We start from the raw sequence: 24,494 nt of genomic DNA on the forward strand, positions 1-24,494 counted from the left end.
CCAATAAATCTGACCCAGATCTGATTTAATTTTCTGTTAGGAACTATCAGATCTGAGGTTGTAAAATGCTGGTACAATTCAACCATTTCAGACAAATGCTCACTCATTCCAAACATTTTTAAAATCAAGATCTTGGTGAATATCAAGGCGTTTTGTCAAGATACTGTAAATAAGTGGTATACACTGCAACTTCAGTCCGTTATATTACGACATCCAATATATGGGGATTTATGGTGGATCACTTTTTTTGGCACTTTTTAATTTTCTGTGTAATTCAAAATTCATGAATCCAGTTTGGTCCAGATTGTTTGCTTTCATTGTGCATCACATTCATGCTTGTGTACTGCGACAAACAATAACCCCTATTGCCCAACATCAAAGGTCATTTTGTGTGTCAGCTGACAACTTTCTCCATTGAATTTGCTTTGAACAGACATGATGCCAGATCTCAACCACTTCCTTCCTTGTAAGTGTATCAGCCAATCAGCGCTCAGGCTGTCAAATATACACAGTCCCCCACATTTGAAAATACTTACACGGAGTTATGCTTTATGTTATACCAATTAATACCATACAGATATAACACATGAAGCAATAGAGTAGGTAAATAGCATGTTTTAAAATAGCCAAAATATGCTAATCCATACATATACATGCATGAATGACCCGACAAGATGTATAGCGAAACTTATTTATCTTGATCATGATCTGTGGATCCCGCAAACCAAGATTTAACGGAGTTGCATTGTACATGATAATTTATATCAATCAAGTCTGTAACAGGCTATTAATCATGAATAAATATGAAATATTCATGTATTAAAAGGATCTATTGATTCACCTGCTTTTCTGTGTTAAATACTAATTATTGTTATTTCAGACCATAAAGTGTCATGAAGCAAACATAAAGGTAATAAAGAATATATACTTTACCTCAGCAATCAAGCTGTCATTTGCCATTTGCGAAAAATATTGAAAATTTTGCTAAACAAAATTCTGATTTGCGATGATGATAAAATCTATTATGTTTTGTACTTTGTATGATTGTCATGATTTACTATATTCAAAACTGTATGTTTAATTATAATATGTGATATGTGCTTGTGGTAATACAATGAAATAAACAAGATGTGTTTGTGAAACACTATGTACCCGTATATGACGTTTGACCTTGAAGGATGACCTTGACCCTTCACCACTCAAAATGTGCAGCTCCATGAGATACACATGCATGTCAAATATAAAATTGCTAGCTTCAATATTGCAGAAGTGACATTACATGAGCAATTTTGACCCATATATTTGACCTTGAAGGATGACCTTGACCTTTCACCACTCAAAATGTGCAGCTCCATGTGATACACATGCATACCAAATATCAAGTTGCTATCTTCAATATTGCAAAAGTACTCATAAAATGAGTGATTTCGGCCACATATATGTGACTTCTGACCTTGAAGGATGACCTTGACCTTGACCTATCACCACTCAAAATGTGCAGCTCCATGAGATACACATGCATGCCAAATATCAAGTTGCTATCTTGAATATTGAAATATTGCAAAAGTGTACATTAAATGAGCAATTTTGACCCATATATTTGACCTTTGACCTTGACGGATGACCTTGACCTTTCACCACTCAAAATGTGCAGCTCCATGAGATACATATGCATGCCAAATATCAAGTTGCTATCTTCAATATTGCAAAAGTTATTGCAAATGTTAAAGTTGGCGCAAACCAACAGACCAACCAACAGACCAACAAACAGGGCAAAAATAGTAGTGGGGGACATAAAAAAAAATCAATAAACTCAATATCATTATTTAATTATCAGTTTCATGTGCCGTAAAAAAAGTAGTTGGCTCAACAATATTTTGTTCCAGTGCAAGCTGTGTAGACCAATTAGAAATTACATTATTCTACCATGAAACACAGGAACAGCTTCCTTTGATATCATGATTTTGATATTATAAATGCTAGGACAAAGAAAATATAACTATTGAAAGCAACATTTAATATTTAATGCACATGACTGTTTTTATTGTTCTTTCAAGATTATTTGTGAATAGAACAAGGTTACAATCTAGATAAAGAAATCTATATAAAAAAAAAAGAAGAAAAAAGACCAGACACAAAAGGAACTAGATATATAGTTTCCCTCCACCATCTTACCTCGGGGTCTAGAAATACATGGCAGTCTGCCCGTTCACCGTCTCTCCCTGCCCGCCCAATCTCCTGCACATAACTCTCGAAGCTCTTTGGCATGTTATAATGGATCACACCGCGCACGTCAGACTTGTCCAGCCCCATTCCAAATGCCACCGTTGCCACCACAACTCTCAGTTTCCCTCCCATAAAAGCGTTCTGGACCCTCTTTCGCTGAGCGGCGCTCAGACCTGCATGGTAACTTTCCGCACCCCACTCGAGTTTTGGTTTTTGTCGTCTGCCGTTGTCAGTGAGTTTCTCCGCAGGTGCTCCGGTGTTCATGCAGGTGCGGATAATTGTGGCCACCTTGTCAGTATGGTCCCGCCTCGTGCAGTAGATGATGATGGAGTTAAGCGAGCTGAATCGTTCTCCTTTAAGCAAACCAATCAAGGCCTGAAAGTGAAGAAAATGAAAGGTTACCGACCAGGGTGTGGTTCTGGAAACACATCATTTGTATATAATATCATTCCCCAATTGCATGGCTGAACACGCATGGCTGAACACAAAATTCTCAATGTTCAACAAGATCCAACACAGTTTTGAACAATATGCAAATATATCTTGGTATTGAAAAGGAGATCAGCATAAAGGAGGAGAAATCATACTACATTGTGCTTTAATAATCTCAGTCTTTGTGTAAACAAATACATTAATGTCAGTAAATTATTTTTTAACAAGACTATTGCCAAGGAATAAAAGTCCCCTACCAGCTCCACCATTGTCAGAAATTCCACCATTGTCAGAATATATTTATGTTGTTGCCATAGCAACCAGAAATTTTGACGTAGGAACAAAATGAAATGATGTGCATTATGTCCAAATTGCCATCTATCCATGTTGGAAGTTTCATTAAACAAGAGGGACAAGATGGCCCTAGTTCGCTTACCTGAGAGGGGTCGGTTTATTCAATCTTTACCTAATGTCAAACATGACCTAGATATTGACCTGACAAACATCCTGGTCAAGTTTCATCATTATTGAACCAAAACTCTGGCGTAGGGAGTGTTCTTGTTTTTGTAAGATTTGAAATGGTGACCTATATTTTGAGTTGACCCCCCAAACATCAAACTTTGCTTACAAGGATTTTGTATAATATAATGAAAATTTGGACAATCAAAGGGCAATAATTATGGCATTAATTATGTGATTTTGCTCATCATCAAACTTGACTGAGATCATTCAGCAACTTTGATAAAGAATGCTTGAAAAATGTGAATGCTAGAGTGTTTACAAACCAAATGTGGACGGATGGACAGCGGACAAAGACCAATCCTAAAACCTCACCTGAGCAATCAGGTGAGCTACAAAGTGTGTTTCACCGATCTGAGCCATTTTCCAACTTGTCCAAGAAATAAATAAAACCAATGTATTGACTAAGTCTCACGATGATTAGGCAAAAAAAGTGACTTCTAAAGTGTTCGATCACAAGGTTTCTCTCTATATAGTCGCATAAGGAAAACTGCCCCACCCCCCCTTGCAGCAATGTTTATTGCCCATCGGGATCATTTGCAAACTCATCTGAGATGTACATAAAACAAATCTATTCACCAAGTTTCATGATGATTGGGCAAAAAATGTGACTTCTAGAGTGTTCAAAAGCTTTTTTTTAACTATATAAATATAAGAAAACTGCCCCCCCCCCCCCCCCCCCCCCTACAGCCATGTTATTCAACTGACCATAACCATTTTCCAACTCAACTCTCGTATCAAGGACACAAATGTTCTGACTAAATTTCATGACAATTGGGCAAAAAAAGTGACTTCTAGAGTGTTAACATGTTTTCACTATATCCATATAGAGGAAAATGCCCCGCCCACTGGCGGCCATGTTTTTTAACCGATCTGGACCATTTTCGAACTCCTCTGACATATCAATAAAACCAATGTTTTGATTAACTTTCATGATGATTGGGCAAAAATTGTGACTTCTAGAGTGTTTACAAGGTTTCTCTATAGCCATATAAGGAAAAATGCCCCGCCCACTGGCTGCCATGTTTTTCAATGGACCGGAACCACTTTCAAACTCAACAAACATATCATTAACACAGACAAATAGACACAGTTACATGAAGATTGGGCATTAAATGTGACTTCTACAGTGTTTACAATCTTTTTCCCTTTTTTTGACCTAGTGACCTAGTTTTTGACCCAACATGACCCAGTTTCAATTTCGATCAAGATTTCATTGGGACAAATCTTCTGACCAAGTTTCATGAAGATCGGACAATATATGTGGCCTCTAGAGTGTTTACGAACAAATGTGGACGGACGGACGACGAACAAAGACCAGTCACAAAAGCTCACCTGAGCAATCAGGTGAGGTAAAAACAAGAGCTGTCACCATAGGATGACATATGCCCCCTATAAACGCTTTGATAGAAGTTATAGCATTTTTCAAAACCTAAACGCGGACCCTTAGTTCAAGGTCAAGGTCACAGGGGTCAAAATTTGTGTGCGTATGGAAAGGCCTTGTCCATATAAACATGCATACCAAATATGAAGGTTATATCTCAAGGGACATAGAAGTTATGAGCATTTTTAGAAACCTAAACAAAATTTTCGAAACCTAAACATGGACCCTAACTTCATGGTAAAGGTAAAGGGGGAAAAAATGTGTGCATATAGGAAGGACTTGTCCATATACACATGCATACCAAATATGAAGGTTATATCTCAAGGGACATAGAAGTTATGAGCATTTTTAGAAACCTAAACACAGATTTCGAAACCTAAACACCAACTCTAAGTTCAACGTCAAGGTCACAGGAGTAAAATTTTGTGTGTGTATGGAAAGGCCTTATCCATAAACACATGCATACCAAATATGAAGGTTATATCGCAAGGGACATAGAGGTTATGAGCATTTTTCAAAACCTAAACGCAGATTTTGAAATTTAAATGCGGGCCCTAAGTTCAAGGTCAAGGTCACAGGGGGAAAAAAAATTGTGCGTATGGAAAGGCCTTGTCCATATACATATGCATACCAAATATGAAGGTTATATCTCAAGGGACATAGAAGTTATGAGCATTTTTCCAAACATAAACGCAGATTTTGAAACCTTAACGCGGACCCTATTTCAAGGTCAAGGTCACAGGGGTAAAATGTTTGTGAATATGGAAAGGCCTTGTCCATATAGACATGCATACCAAATATGAAGGTTATATCTCAAGGGACATAGAAGTTATGAGCATTTATTGAAACCTAAACGCAGATTTAGATGGAAAGGCCTTGTCCATAATTATACACACGCATACCAAATATGAAGGTTATATCTCAAGGGACATAGAAGTTATGAGCATTTTTTGAAACCTAAACGCAGATTTCGAAACCTTAACGCGGACTCTAAGTTCAAGGTCAAGGTCACAGGGGTTAAAAATTGTGTGCGTATGGAAAAGCCTTGTCCATATACACATGCATACCAAATATGAAGGTTATATCTCAAGGGACATAGAAGTAATGAGCATTTTTCAAAACCTAAACGCAGATTTCGAAACCTTAACGCGGACCCAAGTTCAAGGTCAAGGTCACAGGGGTAAAAAATGTTGTGCATATGCAAAGACCTTGTCCATTTACACATGCATACCAAATATGAAGGTTATATCTCAAGGGACATAGAAGTTATTAGCATTTTTCAAAACCTAAACGCAAATTTTGAAACCTAAACGCGGACCCTAAGTTCAAGGTCAAGGTCATAGGGCTAAAACAAGATGTGTTTGTGAAACACAATGTCCCCCTATATGATGTATGACCTTGTAGGATGACCTTGACCTTGTGAAGGATGACCTTGACCTTTCACCACTCAAAATGTGCATGCCAAATATCAAGTTGCTATCTTCAATATTGCAAAAGTATTCATAAAATAAGCGATTTGGGCCACATATATATGACCTCTGACCTTGAAGGATGACCTTGACCTTTCACCACTCAAATTGTGCAGCTCCATGAGATGCACATGCATGCCAAATATCAAGTTGCTATCTTCAATATTGCAAAAGTATTTATAAAATAAGCGATTTGGGCCACATATATTTGACCTCTGACCTTGAAAGATGACCTTGACCTTTACCTTTCACCACTCAAAATGTGCAGCTCCATGAGATACACATGCATGCCAAATATGAAGTTGCTATCTTCAAAATAGCAAAAGTTATTGCAAAATGTTAAAGTTGGCGCAAACAGACAGACAGACCAACAGACCAACAGACAGACAGGGCAAAAACAATATGTCCCCCACTACTATGTGTGCATAAGGAAAGGCCGTGTCCATATTCACATGCATACCAAATATGAAGGTTATACCTCAAGGGACATAGAAGTTATGAGCATTTTTGGAAACCTAAATGCAAAGTGTGACAGAGAGACGGACGGAAGGACAGAGGGACGGACGGACAGTCCGATCATTATATGCCCCCTTTTCTTCGAAAGGGGGCATAAAAACATCCAACCTTGAATAACAATTAACACATAAATGAAACACAACTACACTGCATTATTATGAAAACATTAATAATCAAAGGGGAGTAACTACTGTATTCTTAAATGCAATATTTAGAAGAGCTGTCTCACATGTTACATGACCTTAATTCATTATTGTTTGCAAGCCTTTTTACTATATAAACATTAGGAAAACTGCCACGTCCCCCTGGCAACTATGTTTTTCAACAGATCGGAACCATTTTCAAACTTAACTCACGTACCTAGGAAACAAAAGTTCTGACAAAATTTCATGAAAATTGGGCCAAAAATGTGACTTCTAGAGTGTTGACATGTTTATACTATATCCATATAGAGAAAAATGCCCCGCCCACTGGCAGCCATGTATTTTCACCGATCTGGAGCATTTTTGAACTCGTCCGACATATCAATAAAACCAATGTTTTGACCGACTTTCATGATTGGGCAAAAATTGTGACTTCTAGAGTGTTTACAAGGTTTCTCTATAGCCAAATAAGGAAAACTGCCGCGCCCCCTGGCAGCCATGTTTTTCAACAGACCAGAACCACTTTTAATTCAACCAATATATCATTAAGACAAACATTTTGACAAAGTTACATAAAGATTGGGCATGAAATATGACTTCTAGAGTGTTTACAGGTTTTTTCTTTTTTTTGACCTGGTGACCTAGTTTTTGACCCAGCATGACCCAGTTTTGAACCCGACCGAGATTTTATTGGGACGAAGCTTCTGACCAAGTTTCAATAAATGTGGCCTTTAGAGTTTTTACAAACAAATGTTAACGGACAGACGGACGGACGGACGACGGACAAAGACCGGTCACAAAAGCTCACCTGAGCAATATGGTGAGCTAAAAAATATGAAGAACTTTAAAAGTCATCGCAGGATCCAGAAAACCACCATTTTCAGCAGTATTACTAGCCTATTTGTTGCCATAGCAACCAGAATTTTTGACGTAGGAACAAAATGAAATGATGTGCATTATGTCCATATTGCCATCTATCCATGTTTTAAGTTTCATGAAAAAATATTACGACCTTTAAAAGTTATCGCAGGATCCAGGAAAGTGTGACAGACTCACAGACTGACGGACTTACGGACACACAGACCGCAAACCATAAGTCCCCTCCGGTGAAACCCGTAGGGGACTTATAATATTCATTAACCCTTTCCCACTCAGAAGCAAAGTGAGAATGGCTATGTGCAAACAGCATAAAACCAGAACAGCCTGCGAATGTAAGGGTTGGAAATGAAGCCTTTTCAACTTCAATATAGTACGAAAAGGTCTTTCATAACATATAACTTTATAAGGGACTACAAACTCATCATTCTGAAGGGTTATAATAACAATTACAGTTAACAACTACTGGGAGCCATACAATTGTGCCTTCATTTGCCAGACTTAATCCAGTTGTTGTTATTTCATGCTTGATTTAACTAACAATGTTATTGTAAAACTTAATATCATGTATATTTTATGTGTAGTATTTATAACTTGTAAATGTCTTAATCAATTCAATGGAAAGTAAACAATTCAATAGAAAGCTTATGCTATTAATATGATACACTGTTATAAACAATACAGTTTGTAAATAAACAAGACCTGTGTTTGTGAAACAAAAAGCCACCTAATTGTGCTTTAAAGAAACACAGCAGCTATTTTAGCGAAAATTGTTAAGTCCAAGGTCAGTAACTTGGCCAAAAATCAATGCAGTGGTTTTCTTTGCTTCATTGGGACGATGCCCTAGCCTATGGATTTTGGGAAGAAATTACTCATTTTGGGAAGAATTCTCACTAAAATTACTGCTTTGGGAAATTAATTGATTTAAAGAAATTTTCAGTTGGGAAGGGGCCTTTAATAGGCCCCTGTTATATAAGGCTGAAAACCCCTGTAATGGACCAAAATAAAACCCACACTTCATCTGTATGTCATGTAGGTAGACTTACATACAAAAAATCAGCTCAATATATGAAACCGTTGCATAAAAAACCTGTAAATAATGACACCCTACAGAGGGCATAAAGAAACAGATTTCCATATTTAATATTCACATTACAGATTGTTTTCTATCAACAAAGACGTAAATCAAGTATAGGTTATTCTGCAATAATTATTGGAAAAGCTTAATGTTTCCACATGTTGTATCCATAATTTTATGGGGTCATAATTAAGGCTTCTAAATTGGCAACAATAAAGACTGTGTTTTCAATCGCAAATGTTATATTATTAAATCTTTGCTTTTTATCAATGAATCTGACGTCATCACTCAATTTTTTACATGAAACAGATGCCATAATGTATTGTTTTGTTAAGGCTTGATGAAGATATTGAAACAATGGGATGAATGAATGGTTGACAAACAAGGGTAAAGTATTTTATAGTTGTCATGTATTGACTTTGGAATCAAAATAATCTTCTATCATAGTTGTTGTTGAATAACCAATTGTCTAAAGTATAGAGATATGTGTCCAGTGATTCAGATTGGCATTTCCCTTCGCCTAGGGCCGATTAAGTTTGCAAATGACTGAAGAAATTAAATTCAGTGCGCATAATGAGCTGACAAATATACCATTCGTCAAGCAATGTGAGTAGCAGATTTCTGTAGCAAGAAGTCTTGTCTTTTGGACCATCAAACCTCCGAATATTTTAATTTTGTCTACACTGCTGAGGGTCCCAATCATACATACAGAAGCATAGGGAACATAGACATGCTTCTGAATCATACAGACAATTGGGATTTAATATTCGGAATAATTTGCCTTTAATCACGTGGTCACTCACTTATGAATACACATGTAGTTTTCATTCATTTGGCTTCTGAAAGTGAAGTTGTTCAGGGATTTACATGGGATTCATCTTTTCAAAGTTAAAACTTTCTAGCAAAAGTTGAATTCTTTACATTTAGGGAACTACAACAAAGTGTAGCATTTCAATATCGGTTAAATAAATTCTGGAAACTGATTAAGGAAGCCATCTTTTTACAAGTACATCTAACATTCAATCTACATTTAAATTCACTAGTAAGTCTTTTTTTTACTAAATATGAACAGTGCTTGATGTGCAGACTTCACGGGCTAATCTGGGACGACACTATAGCACATGCATTAAACTCCCTTTACACAGAGTGCAGCTCAACATCAAACTCTTGAATGCCTTGAAAAACATGCTTAACCCAGACACTCTGGACATGCTTAACCCAGACACTCTGGACATGCTTAACCCAGACACTCTGGACATGCTTAACCCAGACACTCTGGACATGCTTAACCCAGACACTCTGGGCATGCTTAACCCAGACACTCTTGACATGCTTAACCCAGACACTCTGGACATGCTTAACCCAGACACTCTGGACATTATGATGAGGATCAGGATTAATGGCAAACCTCCAAAGGACTTCACCTTTGAAGAGGCCTTAAGGGCAAGGAAAAGAACTCTTCCTAGGAAATTGTCTTGAATTGTATATTGAACATACCCCAGTCTACACTTTAAGTTATTTGAAGTAAAATGTTATTATCCTCCACCATAGGCGGAGGGATATTGTTTTGGCATTGTTTGTCTGTCCGTCTTTCCATCCGTCCTTCCGTCCATCCGGCACTTTTGTGTCCAAAGCCATATCTTGGAAGTGCTTTGGCGGATTTCATTGAAACTTGGTATGAGTATTTATATGGATAAGAGGATGATGCAAGCCATGTGGCATTGTACACCATCTGTTACCGTATTTCTTCGATTGTAAGACGGATTTTTTTTCCGATTTTTTAAGGCATAAAGTTGGGGTGTCGTCTTATAAGAGCATCCTAAGAAAAAACTTATTTTTTTTACTAATATTTGTGAAGTGATAACCGTATTTCTGTTGAGGAAAAGAAACTGCTTTCGTTTAGATACATGATTTGCCACTTATATCCTTATGTTATTATATATTATAAGTTATATAATGATATAAATGTCTGTTTGGAAAACTCGCGATTTTATTATCGAATGAAAATTAAAAGTTGGTATATTATTTTTCCATTATATTAATAAGAATACATTGATTAAAGTAATGACATTCAAAACAGTGTATTACCGGTAATTATGGACCAAATCGGCAGAGTTGCAATCACACATGTTAATCCCTTTTCTCTAAACAGCGCAGACAGCAGTCTACACAACAGGTCAGTAGACGAGCTATGCGTGTTTTCATAACGCCCAACACTTACTTCCAGTTCTGTCCAGATGTTCTCTTGAATCAGTATGCAGTACAATTACTGTGTCAATAATTACTCAACAAATAGACTCTAACGATAAGGATACAGTTATCCGATTTTATAATGATATGCACAACGGTTCTGCTGCAAACTACTTCTGACCAATAAAAAATAATTACTCGATTGCTTAATACGCCCTTAACCAATCATTATTGTTCAACTTCACAAGGTATATTTTTTGATTGGATAAAGGTGTGGTTTCGTCTACTTAATCACAACTGTCCCACAATTAACAGTACAATTACTGTTTCAATAATTAATAAAAGACCGTAACGATAAAGATACAGCGTGTTTGATTTGAAATTTATTCAAATTGTTCGCAATACAATTGTGTTAAAAATACCAAAGAAACGTTTAACTGAAATCATCAGAATTCAATGTTCTCTGCGCTACACAGTGTGTATAATAAATCAATACACGCACGCTTTACATACGTATATATACCTTGACCTTGTACATTGCTGCATAATTTTCGCGCGCTTTTGTCAGGAAATATACATGATGACTTTATTACAAGCATTTTTAAACGTCGTGTTAACATTAAACAATCGGAAGTGTGTTTCGGATTACAAATTATTATTCTCATATGGGAATTTAACGGAACATTTTTGTTGTGGTATATTTGTTATGAATTATATATTAATTTGCTACAAAGCTTTACGTGTCAAAAAAAATGTTTTGATAATATTATGCATTAAAAGCACAATTTCCAGTAGGATAACACCCGCTGACTATCATCAGTCTCTTACGTAACTTGCCATTACTTTATCGCGGTGAAGTACACTGTACAGTTCGATAAATGTTGTAGGTAAAAAGCCATAAACTGCAATAAACCCCTGAAATTATCGATTGATAGTGACATGTTGGGCCGTAAAACACGCATTGTGTAAACCAGTATGGGTATTTTGACTATTTAAATTTTACCAATTTTTGTACTAAAAAATTGCCCCGTCTTATTAGCGAGGCCACGCAAAATACAGCCAATCTGAGACCTAAAGTTGGGGTCTCTCTTATAGTCAATCCGTCTTACAATCAAAGAAATACGGTAATAAGGAAGTTATGGCCCTTTGTATCTTGAAAAAACTCTTTTTAATATAAGCATAGAGCTTTATCTCCATGAGCCAGATCCATGAAACTTTCCATAGTTGTTCTCAATCATCTGGGGATGCTTCACATTCAACAACCATAATCCAAGGGGCTAAGGTCAAGGTCACACATTGAGGTCAAAAGTCACAAATTTGATGCATTATTCATTATTTAGTCATTCCTTTACTATGCATCAAGGGATTCTGTTATAACTGTCCACAATTGTTCTCCATTATCTAGCTGAGTGTCAAATATAAGATCCAGGTTGCTAGGGTCATGGTCAAAGTCACACACAAAGGTCAAAATCACACTTTTTGATTATATATGCCTTATTTGGTAAGGATTCTACCATACTAAAATGGTTTCTAAAAATGTCCCGATGTAATTGTTCTCAATTATCAGGCAGTGCGAGACCTATGTGTTTTTGACCAAAGTCAAGGTCACACATTAAAGGTCACACATTTGTAGAAATATTTATTATTTCACACATTTGTAGAAATATTTATTATTTAGCCATTTTTAGCTCATCTATTTTTTTGGGGAAAAAAATGAGCTATTGTCATCACCTTGGCGTCTGCGTCGGCGTCCGGTTAAGTATCATAAAGGGACTGTGCAGGCAAAGTTATGTAACTCAGACTGGCATTTTGACAGAATTATGTGACTTTTTATTCTTAGAAAATAAAAAATTTGGTTCAGTTTTGTCTTTAGGTCCACTTTATTCCCAAAGTATCAAAGCTATTGCTTTCATACTTGCATACTTAACTATCGTAAGGGGACTGTGCAGGCAAAGTTATGTAACTCTGACTGGCATTTTGATGGAATTATGGGCCCTTTATACTTAGAAAATTGAAAATTTGGTTAAGTTTTGTGTTTTGGTCCGCTTTACCCCTAAACTATCATAGCTAAAGAAACTTCAGCGTACAGTTTATATAGTATTGACATACCTGTACGCTGAAGCCAACCCCGTATCGAAAGTCAACCAGAGTCGTAACATATTTATGTCACGCTATAAATCAACGAAAGCTCATTTTCTTGGATACATTTCTACATATATTGGTGAATGAATATAAATTACTGCATCTGGGATTTTTTAAGGTTCAAATGTTTCAAATGCATCTTACAATTGATGAAAATAACTCTCATCAGTCTGAAATTCACAATTTTGACGCCATTGTCACTTTGTCATGTGACATTTTTTGCTTAAATTGTAAACATTACTTTCGTTTTCTGAAATCTATTATTTGTGATTAACAACTTACGTCTGGTGGATTATAAGACTGATTTCAGTGTGAATCAGGAAGTTCTAAATATTATATACTTCGAGTTTGTATTTACACTACAATTTGTTTACAAAACAGCCAGAATAATCTAAAATACCGGGAAATGTCATTCTAAATTTGAAAACACTAAGTTACTAAAAAAAGAAATAACGTCATATGACCGTGAAATCTTGGGAGATTCGCATTTCAAGAAAGTCTGCCACATCGCTGTTTTTCTCGATATTTAAGAGCAGAATTGATAAATTTTAAATGTTAAAGATGAATTTTGTGAAAGAATATATTAATTAAATGTGAAAAATGTCAATCTTTCCTATCAAGTGGTTGATTTGGGCCAATAACTACATTTAAAAGCTGTTTTGAACTGGTCTTTGTTAACTGTCAACTTTTCGGGAATTTCTGGTTGACTTTCCTAATGGGGTTGGTCCATAACTATAAAGTCACGCCAGTCAAAAATCATAAAAAGCGAAATTTAAAGTTATGGTAGCCAGAACTAAATGTATCATAGATATTGCTTTCATACTTGGAACACTCGCAAACTATCATAAGGGGACAGTATAGGACAAGTTGCATAACTCTGGTTGTCATTTTTACGAATTATGGCTCTTTTTTGACCTAGTAACTTTAAATATATGGTTAAATTTTGTGTTTAGATCCACTTTATTTCTAAAGTATCAAGGCTATTGCTTTCAAACTTCAAATACTTTCATGCTATCATGAGGGATGAATTTGATGAATTTGAATTTCATCTTGACCTTTGAATGACCTTGACTCTCAAGGTCAAATTATTAAATTTAGCTAAAATTGCCATAACTTCTTTATTTATGATTAGATTTGATTGATACTTTGACAAAACAACTCTTACCTGACATACCTCAATAGACTCCACCCAAACCACCCCCCACCCCCATTTTTTTTTTTTTTTAAAGATCATCTAATCAATTACCCCCCCCCCCCCCCGAAATTTTATTTTTTTTAACCTTGGTTAAAAAACACAAATATTTATTTTTATTATTTTATTTTTGAAATACCCTCCAAGAATCCCCCCCCCCCAAAAAAAAAACCACACTTTTTTTTTTTAATTGCATTTTTTGGAAGATAATGTAATAAATGACCACACCGCCACACTATACACCTCGAGTATGAATCGAATGCAAATGTGAGTTTGAAGCGTTGTATTTTTGTATGAGGTTGTTGAATTAAAATGCTTTTTGTGTGATGTTTGCGTACGAATAAATTTTAACAAACTTTTTGCGTCTTTCTCTTATTAGAACGGTACAATATCACCGTACTATCGATTTATGAATGCGAATCCGCTTTTTAGACTTGTACGGACGTGACGTCAACGGCGCGTGACAAGTTTTATTTATTGAATGATCAAGATGCATGAGTAAACAATTATACTAGCGTTGATAAAGTCATTGGTTTACTTTAATAACAATATGAAATTAAATCAATCTATAAGATATTATTCTGTATTTTTCAATGTACGTAAATTCTGTTATTATGCTTAGTTAATGGCAATGAGCATTTGTTTAACACCGTATGCAAACGACTGGGTGGGGTAACGACGTAGCAATACTACCAACTGACAAACCATCTTAAAATTGTGATCCGAATTCAACGGTCACCTGTGGACAACGGTCACTTTGGTCATTTCCCTTGACTGACCGCTGAATTCAGGTTTGACTGTACTTCATGTAAGGTCGTACGATTCACATCTACGGTCAAGGTTACACAAATGCTTGATGTAAGGTTGTACGCTCAGCCCCTAAACTGACCAGCATTTTTTCCAGAATTATGTATACATCTTTGTACTTGGAAATTACAGGTTAGAGCTCCAACAAGGGAGAGCATATAGTCGCTGTCTTGTCTGTCCTTCCTTCTCTCATAATTTTATCTGGAGGGGGATATTGTTTTGGCCTTTTCCATCTGTCCTTTTATCTGGATTAAATTGTTTATGCGTTGTCCATCCGTCCAGAAATCTTTTGTGTCCAGAAGCATATTGTGGAACTGCTTTTGTGCATTATATACCTTTTCTTTAAGTTCTACACCCATCCATAAACAAAATTTATTTAGCGGGGGATATCAATTCAACGAATTTGTTTGTTGAATTTAGTTTTTACTTTTTTTTTCAATTAATTTAAGATAAGAAAACTATGTGAAAGATGTTAATGATTTCGGATGAATGTACTGAAAAAATGACCATTTTTGACAACTGTCCAGAGGAAAGTGGGACCAATCTGAATCACTGTGGGTTATCAAATTAATCATGCATCTTTTTTCCTGACCATGAATATTTTACCACAAACAATAAATGGGAAATATTTTTTCGTATGTAATAAATCTAAAAGAAATTAACATGTATAACTAGAATTGTGTCAAAGACACTAATGACCCAAAACATATTCGGAAAAATAGACTATTTATTATACAGGGGACAAAAGACAAAGGGCCATAATTCACCCAATTGCGGTCTGAGCCTAAATTCCCTTTATCTGGAATCATTCAGCTATGAAAGTTTGAGCAAAATCATCCAATTAGAGGAGTCAAAAAATCTTATCTCATTTATGCCTATAGTGTCTAGAATAAAGGCCTTGGCAAACAGCGTAGACCCAGCTAGATGAGACGCCGCATGATGTGGCATCTCATCTGGGTCTGCGTCGTTTGCTTAAAGGAATTTCTGTAAGAAATATTCTAAATATAGAAAAAAGTATACTAGACATCCCTAATTTTGGAAATAAATTGATCAAATTTAGAAGGACGGGAGAGTCCACTAGGCATAAATGGGTTAAATTTGGGACTATATATTCTGGAGGAAAAAGTAGACAAAGGGAAATAAATCTGCCAAAAATTGTTGGGGCAGAAATTTATTTCAAAACAGTAATCTATGTATTAAAGACATTCAACTGTGAAATGTTGAGCAAGATCAATAAAGCAGTTAATGACAAAGCACAAGCTTCAAGGCATGAAAAACAGACAAAGAGACAAAATTTTCCCAAAACGCCTCACAGCGAAAATTCCTTCCTTTATGATCATTAAAAAAATTAAAGGTCATTCAACTGTGCAGATAAGGAGGAGAAAAAAACCCACATGCTTTTGATGATTTGAACCATTTGACAGACAAGTGCGTTGCTTAATGTGCCCCAATCTGTGGGGCTGTAAATTGAGTTTAGACATAAAAAATATGATCTGATTTTTTTTAAAACCTATTTATTATTGTGAGCAAACACTTGAAAGTATGAAGCACGCATAGCATTTAATTTTCATTAATCTGATCTAAATGATATTAACATCAGGGAGACATAAAACATTTCAAGTTGAAACAAATGTTTGCAATTTCAGGTGCCAGGTAAATGGTGCAATTAGCCAGAAAGTAGCAATAGTATAATTGAACAAGGTTTGCACTTTTTGCACTGTTTTATCCTTCAAATACTGAACAAATCTGCTTCTAATTACATCAATAAACGCAAAACATATGTTATAAACTTAAAACAACAGTTCATAAATATATTTTACAAGAATGCTTATGATCCGTAATATATATTTCAAAACTAAAGTTCATTTTCAAATAAAAGGAGGCCATGATTGCCTTGAAGTGCAGACCATGTTCAAGGTACCAATATCGTCAGCAGCTCTACCTAATTAGTTATTTTTTGGCCCATTTGACTCAGGGCCTAAACATTGTCAAAATGAGTCGTGTTCTGAGAAAACTGGGCATAATGCATGTGCGTAAAGTGTCATCCCAGATAAGCCTGTGCAGTCCCCACAGGCTAATCAGGGACGACACTTTCCGCTTTTATGACATTTTTCGTTGAAATGAAGTCTCTTCTTAGCAAAAATCCAATTTAGACGGAAAGTGTCGTCCCTGATTAGCCTGTGCGGACTGCACAGGCTAATCTGGGATGACACTTAACGCACACGCATTAAGCCCAGTTTTATAAGAAGGCGACCGAAATTAAAATTCTCACCAAGTTCCATCAAACTTGAGGCCCCTAAAGTGTTAACAAGGGCTTTCAAAGCTTTATCCTGGTGACCCAGATTTGGAAGTACATGACCCAGATTTCAATTCAACCCTCAGTGTCCGACAAATCCATTGCCAGGAGCCCGGGGGCTACCAAAATTTTTCATCCGGCTACTGAAATTTTCCAGCTGACGCCCGCCGGGCTACTATAAATCTATAAGAGCGGTAGCCCTGTTTTTTGACAGACATACGTAGAATAAACACGCTGACCATGTGTTTGTACACTGTGTATTGCTTATAATCTGATAACAAAGTGCAATCAATTATCTAATCAGTCACCGATCACTTGCGGTAATGTCTTAAACAGTAACAGTGTATTTTAATCATCCAATCAGAATCAACATGTGTCGTCTGCTAATAATATAATGAGAGCCTGTTGGATAGTTGGCGCACATGATGCAACATCATTTCGCAGTTTGGAATTCTTTGTTAACCGCAACAATGAGTAATAGCGACAACGTTTTTTATGTCGGTAAATATCCAAGGATGGCAAACATTAAATAAATCAAAACAATAGCGGATTTTTCAAAAGTAACGCATTCGAAAATGAATATTAATGACAACTTTGTGAACGCGGTTAACACCTGCTAATTAGTTTGCATTGTCAATTAATAATTGGATTAATCGACTGTAAATCAATAATCTCATATATGCCCAATTCATATTTTTAAAACCAAATTATAGGTGGGAAATATAGACGATAAGAGTCATAAACACAAACATTTGAAATTTTCTAAAGTGTCAAATGAATTTCTATTTAAGATATGATGAAATAAGCTCCCAATCAGGACCGTTGTATTGCAACATGCGTAAATAACCTGCCACGGTTTGCACGCGTTGTGTACAGCTATTTTAGGCAACAAAATTCTACATTTAAGAAATGAATTTCTTTGTCCTGATAAAAAGCGCGAAAATTGGCGTGGGTGTATTTATTTGTAAATAAAATTTTCGTAGCGGGTACAACATTGAGATAATTTAATTTCCATTAAAAGTTTTGTTGTGAATTTCAACTAAAGTACCGGGGTATCTCGCGAATTATTTGGCATTGACATTTTCTCTTAATAAAATATCATATAAACACGCTGTATCGTTACCGTTACGCTGTATCAGTTCCTTCATTATTGTGTCAATTATTGTATTGTATACTGACTGCACACAAGTGTCGTAACATACGGATGCAATACGTAAATTCGGACAGTACTTAAAGTCGGACACAAGTAAATAAATGATTTAATACTCTTGATTTCTTGAAACTCGGTATTTGTTGTTAAAAGGGGCAATTGCATTGATTAACACCATACGAGTCAATCGTATTGATCATCTAAACGCTTTATTTACGTTTACGACTTAACGTGCTGTCCGAATTTAAGTACAAATACATGTGCACATACATGTAATATCTACATGTAGTATATGATTTTCTTTGGTACATTTACATTTAAATACACGGTGCCTGTACTGTAACATTAATTTACGATATTGACTGTGTACATCAGACTACTTGCTGTTTTATGTATATGTATGTATACATATTATGTATATGTAAATGAAGAAATAAATTAAAGATGAAAACCTGCCTCTTATCATTTTGTAGAAAATTTTTATGGGCTACCAAATATTTTTATTGGTAGCCCAGTGGGCTACCTGAAAAAAAAAGAAATTTGTCCGACACTGAACCCTGATATTGTCAATATGAATTCTGAAAAGTTTTATCGAGATTGAGTCATAAATTTGGCCTCAAAGTGGTAACAAGGTTTTTCTAAGATTCAACCTGATGACCTAGTTTTTGGACACATGTGATCCAGATTGAAACTTTGCCAAAATATTGTCAAGATAAGGACTCTGCACTGGAAACATTTCCTTTCTAAATATGCCCTAGTAACATATAGTTTTTGGACCCACATGAGCCACATAAAAACTCAGTGAAGATATTGTGAAGAAAAAAATTCTGATCAAATTTTGTCTACATTGAATACAAAGTATGGCCACCAAAGTGGAAACCAGCTAAAATTTGACAACACACACAGCAAACCACACAACAGAAAACACAAACAAGCAATAGACAGAGAGGTGCAAAGCAATACCCCCCACACATTTTTTTCAAAACATGGCAATATAATAAATACATACTTAATGCTCAGAAATGTGAGTTGGATTTTTTTCTATTGTTTTAAATTGAGAACTTGACCTCAGAATTGATTCTTCCACACACCAATTTAATTTTTATTTTCTGCAAAGTTTTTTAAAATTATATTTCAATAGGAAAGCGTTATGTCTGGAAGTGCTTATGGATGATTTCTTGTATTTGACCCTTTAACTTATTAACTTAACTAAACTTAACTAATTATTTGTTTGACATTGAATCTAAAATAACATCCACTGAACTCACAATAAATGTAACCAAGTTATTCACACATAATTAAGCATTCTATTTGCACAAATCGTTTTTTGAACATTCCACATCATTTATTGCATTTCTTTAACAAGAAATGTATCCATTTTGTACAGAAATAAACATCAATAAACTTCATTCAAACAAAAAATGTCCATTAATTGCCACTTCATTCCATTGACTTGATCATTTAATACCTAATTGGTCCCTGATAATGACAGATAGAAAATGAAGAAGAGTTTTCTAACTGACAAACGCATAAGGAGTTAAAAGGAGATTTTTCAAACTAAATGACCTGATCTTTTTCCTCATCACTAGACACGGAAAGCACCAGGTTGGGTGGGATAGGCGAGCCCCGCACAGTGGCCCTCTTGAAGTCCGAGATACGCAGGTGCTTAGCTACATCAGACGCCGTTGACAATGTGGCCGTTGCCGTGAGACCCAAGAAGCACTGCACTCCCAGCTTTTGCTGTAGAACCTGAGCAATCACATCACAATTAAGACCTTTCTTAATAGACTTAAGTTTTAAAGGCTTTATTTCCCACCCTAAGATACTGATAAGCAGCAAAAAGCATAAAACCTAATCAGACTGCAAGTTACTGGCATTTCAATTGTTTCTGAGTGGGAAAGGGTTTAGATGGGAGATATATACGAAGAAGTGCTTGGATATTGAGTTTGAGAGAACTTAACTCCCAAAATACAACAATACATTGGTATTTTATTAAGAATATGGAAAACTATGAGTATGATAATTTGCTTCAATGAATGCCGTGAGATCCAGGAAACACTGGACCCAGCTTCTGCTGTAGAACCTGAGCGGGAAAACCCATGAACAATGCTCAGGGAAAACAGAGCTGTATGCATGTGCGTTAAGTGTCATCATAGATTAGCCTGTGCAGTCCACACAGCAGGGACGACACTTTCCGCTTAAATGGTATTTTTTATTTAAAGGCAGTCAAAGCCATATTCCAGTGAATACACCATGTTTCTCACATGAATTAAAATCAAAAAGGGGATACCTTAGTATGAGGTATTGGAATAATGTTCTTTGCTGTAGAGATTCCATGCAAACAACATAAGACTATAAAAAATTAACAGGTTCTAGGCATACAAATTTTTTAAGTCTAAAATGACAGGCCTAATTCAACAAACTGTCATCTAAAACTCTACTTACCTGACAAAGCCTTAGATACGACGGCCTGAAGTTGTGGGACCATTCCGACAGGCAGTGGGCCTCGTCTATGCAAGCAAACGCCACAGGGGGCAGTGAGCCCATGGTGGATATAAGGGACATGCTGCCCCCGGCAACCGCCTCTGGGGAGACCAACAGGAACTGGGCCTTGCCGGACCTGACCTGGGTTAACACACTCTCCCGCTGACTGGGGGTCATGTTTGTGTGCAGACACACTCCACGGATGCCATGTGGAAGACCGGTCACCTTTAATGAGGTACCAAACATGTATAAAGTCAAACTAGCATGATTATTTTATTATTTTTCTTTTACAGGCAAATTGATGAATATGTTGGTCTCCTGCCATGTTTAACCCTTTGCATCCTGGGAAATTTGTTGTCTGCTAAAATGTCGTCTGCAGAATTTCTAAAATTAGCATTTTCTTCAATTTTTTTCAAAGAATACTATCAGAAAAGCAAACAGTTTGGATCCTGATGAGACGCCACGTTCTGTGGCGTCTCATCTGGATCCAAACTGTTTGCAAAGGCCTTTCAAATTCGGTTCCCGTACTGAAAGGGTTAATTTGACAATCAGGGAGTAACCTCGACTTTGTTCCAGTGTGATTCATTCATGCCTCCTGCATGAATTCTTAATGACATTTACTTCATAAGAAAAATCTGCAAACAATGCAATAAATACAAAGCAGACATGACAAGCGACTCAAACTTTGACCTTCATGTATGACCTTGACATTGAGAGGGCATGACTGATTCATGTCTTCTGCACATTGCTTCGACGTCTGTAAATAAATTATCTAAATTCAAGAAAACAATTCAAACAAAAATGGAACCGCAAACTCACGCTGGGTATGCGGATACTTTGATAACAGATGGCACTTGAATACCAGAAAACAACACAAGCCATGCACGAGTGGTAAGTTCATCAGTTTTTTTTAAAGTTATATCATAAAGATAAGTTTCTTAGACAGGGCGCATGATCAAGTTTATAAATGGTGTATCCGTTTCTATTGCAAAGAAAAACATCACGGAAGAATGGTAGATTTTTCCCCAAAAAATAGAAAATTTGGTCGGAAAACAGCATAAATTGGATGAACAGTAAAGATTCCAACAAAATAAAACTACTTAGAAATAGTGCAAGAAATTGTTTGATATTCCAGCATGTAGAGTAATCGCTGTGCTTCAAAAACTGAAATTTTATAGTATTCAATGAAACATAAACGAAGATATGGCATGTTTTAATAGGTGGTATTCATGAAGTTGCGGACACTTTCCTGATAAAGGGCACTTCGGATAACAGAGACTTTCAACAAATTGGGCACTCTGATAACCGAGTTTTATCTTCTACCTGAAATGCATTTATGTATATTATGGCTATTCTTACCAAACATTCTGAAGTACGAATCAATTTGCATTGTCAAGCCCGACACATTGGGAATCTTTGCATAACGTAATTACATACACATGTAAAATATAACCAATGGTGTTGTTCGTTTTCAAAAATCGTATAACTATTAATTTATATAATTAATATTATAAGTGCAAATTTTAAATAAGATTCAAATGCTTATTTCTGAAGTAAAATATTTCAAGTAACGACTGAAAATAATTGTCTAAATAATAAACTTGTTTTTAAGTGGTAAATTGAGATTAAGAGAATTAAAAATACAACGGATCATGTCGATCAACACAACTGTGTTCAATTGAACTTAAAGCAGGAGTCTAGATAAGGGGAGCAAGGGGTTTTAAAGAGGCCAATACACCTCATAAAATCCGTTGTCATTTGGTGCTCATTAGAATCGCATCATGAGGACGATACTAATGTGTAGCCACAAAATTTAAAAGAGATTGGAAAACTCCCTTTAAAGGGGACGTCCAACAGATAAAGCTTCGTATCGATGTGATTTGATATTTTGGGAAACTACGAGGATTGCTTATATAGCTAAACAATACATCCATTCCGAATATGAGCGTAGATGGTGACAGGTCGAGTGGTCTATGCGAAAGGCTTTTTACTCCAGGAATCCAGGGGTCAGTGGTTCGAGCCCTGTTGAGGGTTACTTTTTTTCCTTTTAAAAAATATTATATTCTTGTTTTTTACTGGAGATTTTTGGTTCAAATGTTTAAATTTATCAATATAAAGTATTTAAAGCATTTAATGACAAGCTTCAATACATGCAAAAATCTGTTGGACAGCCCCTTTAACTTTCCCTTTTATTGTACTATTCCAAAGGGATAAGAACATGTTTCAGTAATTGTTTTTAATTTACATCAGTTCATACATTTTTATTTATTGTCTGCTTACTATAGTAATATTCCACAACGAATTCTGCATTTTGAATTCACTAAATAGAGTGTATTATATGTGGTAAAAATTGTCAAGTAATCTGGAATTGAAGTGCCATTGTCTTTGAGATGATGGGTAAAAGAAGTGTTTGGCATCCGACTCTTAAAACATTTAAATTTCCTCAAATACGTTATTCAACTAAAATTTAACATGTTGTAACATTAATGGACATATTGGTCTTTTATTTCGATTAGTTGGCACGTTCTTAATTTATTTCCAAGTATTTTTATTTTGTAAAAATACGTACTGATCATCGAATTCATGACGATTATCGATGAAATTTTATCTCTTTTTTATAATCCACTGTTTTTTTTATGACTTTCTTGCTCCGCAATACCAAGTTCTATACCATTAAATCGACCAAGCAATGTAACGATTCTGAAAACCAAATGAACAGAACATAAATGCAAAAAAGCTGAAGAACACAACTCTAGAGCGTGGCTTTTGTTGTTATCTGGTATCGAAGTGCCATCTGTTATCAACGTAATCGCATACCCGGCGTGAAACTATTGACCTAGAAGTGTGAATTTAACCTTGAACTGATGTGACTGACTCATGACTTCTGCACCATGTGTAAAATATCTTAGTATATATTCCAAGTTACCAGAAAATCCTTAAAATAATCTAGATATATGGTGCGGACACAAACTCTGAGGTTCTTACTTTGGACATTCAAGTGTGACCTTGAGCCAGCTAATGTGACTCATTCCTTCTAAACAATCTATGACCCAAACATTGTGACCAAGTCTCATAAACATCCTTCGAAGGACCACGCACACAAAACACACACGCACACACACACACACAAATATTAAATCATTTGAACTTCAAGGATGATCTTGTTCTTGATCAAATGAGATCTAACGCAGACAAAAAAAGAATAATCTTAATGACCTTAACATTTTCACCAAATCTCATGAATATATCCTACAATTGGTATTGCAGAATTGTACAGAATAGTTATAAATAAACATTCACTTTTGACCTTAAAGAATGACTTTGACTTTAAGCCAGTGTCAACTGAACAATACTGGAATGAAAGTCCATTAATGGTATAGAAGATATGGATCTGAGAAAAAAGTGTTATAGACTGTCTGACTCACGTACATTTATACTGACCTACAATAATACTCCTCCTTTTTGCGCAAGGAATTAATGATACAAGACATGAACCTTCCACTTAAATGTTTACAATATGGGCCATGTTATGTGAAAAGAGGGTTTAATGCATGTGGGTAAAGTGTCGTCCCAGCGCTTTCTACTTGAAT

At 35.8% G+C, this 24,494-nt stretch overlaps 1 protein-coding gene across 2 annotated transcripts in view; it reads right to left on the reverse strand.

Annotated features, from left to right (window-relative positions):
* Positions 1-398: 398 nt before the first annotated feature.
* The window catches only part of LOC127846355 (ATP-dependent DNA helicase Q4-like), a 95,703-nt gene continuing 71,607 nt past the window's right edge, over positions 399-24,494 (reverse strand). Inside the window, exons 13-16 of one of the 2 annotated variants that reach the window (XM_052377538.1) lie at positions 20,866-21,129; positions 19,987-20,169; positions 2,176-2,601; positions 399-495 (exon numbers count right to left, since the gene is read on the reverse strand). In XM_052377538.1, coding sequence (XP_052233498.1) covers positions 484-495; positions 2,176-2,601; positions 19,987-20,169; positions 20,866-21,129 — 885 coding nt within the window. In that variant the 3' untranslated portion in view covers positions 399-483. The remainder of the gene's footprint in view (positions 496-2,175; positions 2,602-19,986; positions 20,170-20,865; positions 21,130-24,494) is intronic. The other variant, XM_052377537.1, reaches the window with a different exon arrangement.

The sequence above is a fragment of the Dreissena polymorpha genome, chromosome 9 (assembly GCF_020536995.1).
Source record: "Dreissena polymorpha isolate Duluth1 chromosome 9, UMN_Dpol_1.0, whole genome shotgun sequence".
NCBI lineage: Eukaryota > Metazoa > Mollusca > Bivalvia > Myida > Dreissenidae > Dreissena > Dreissena polymorpha.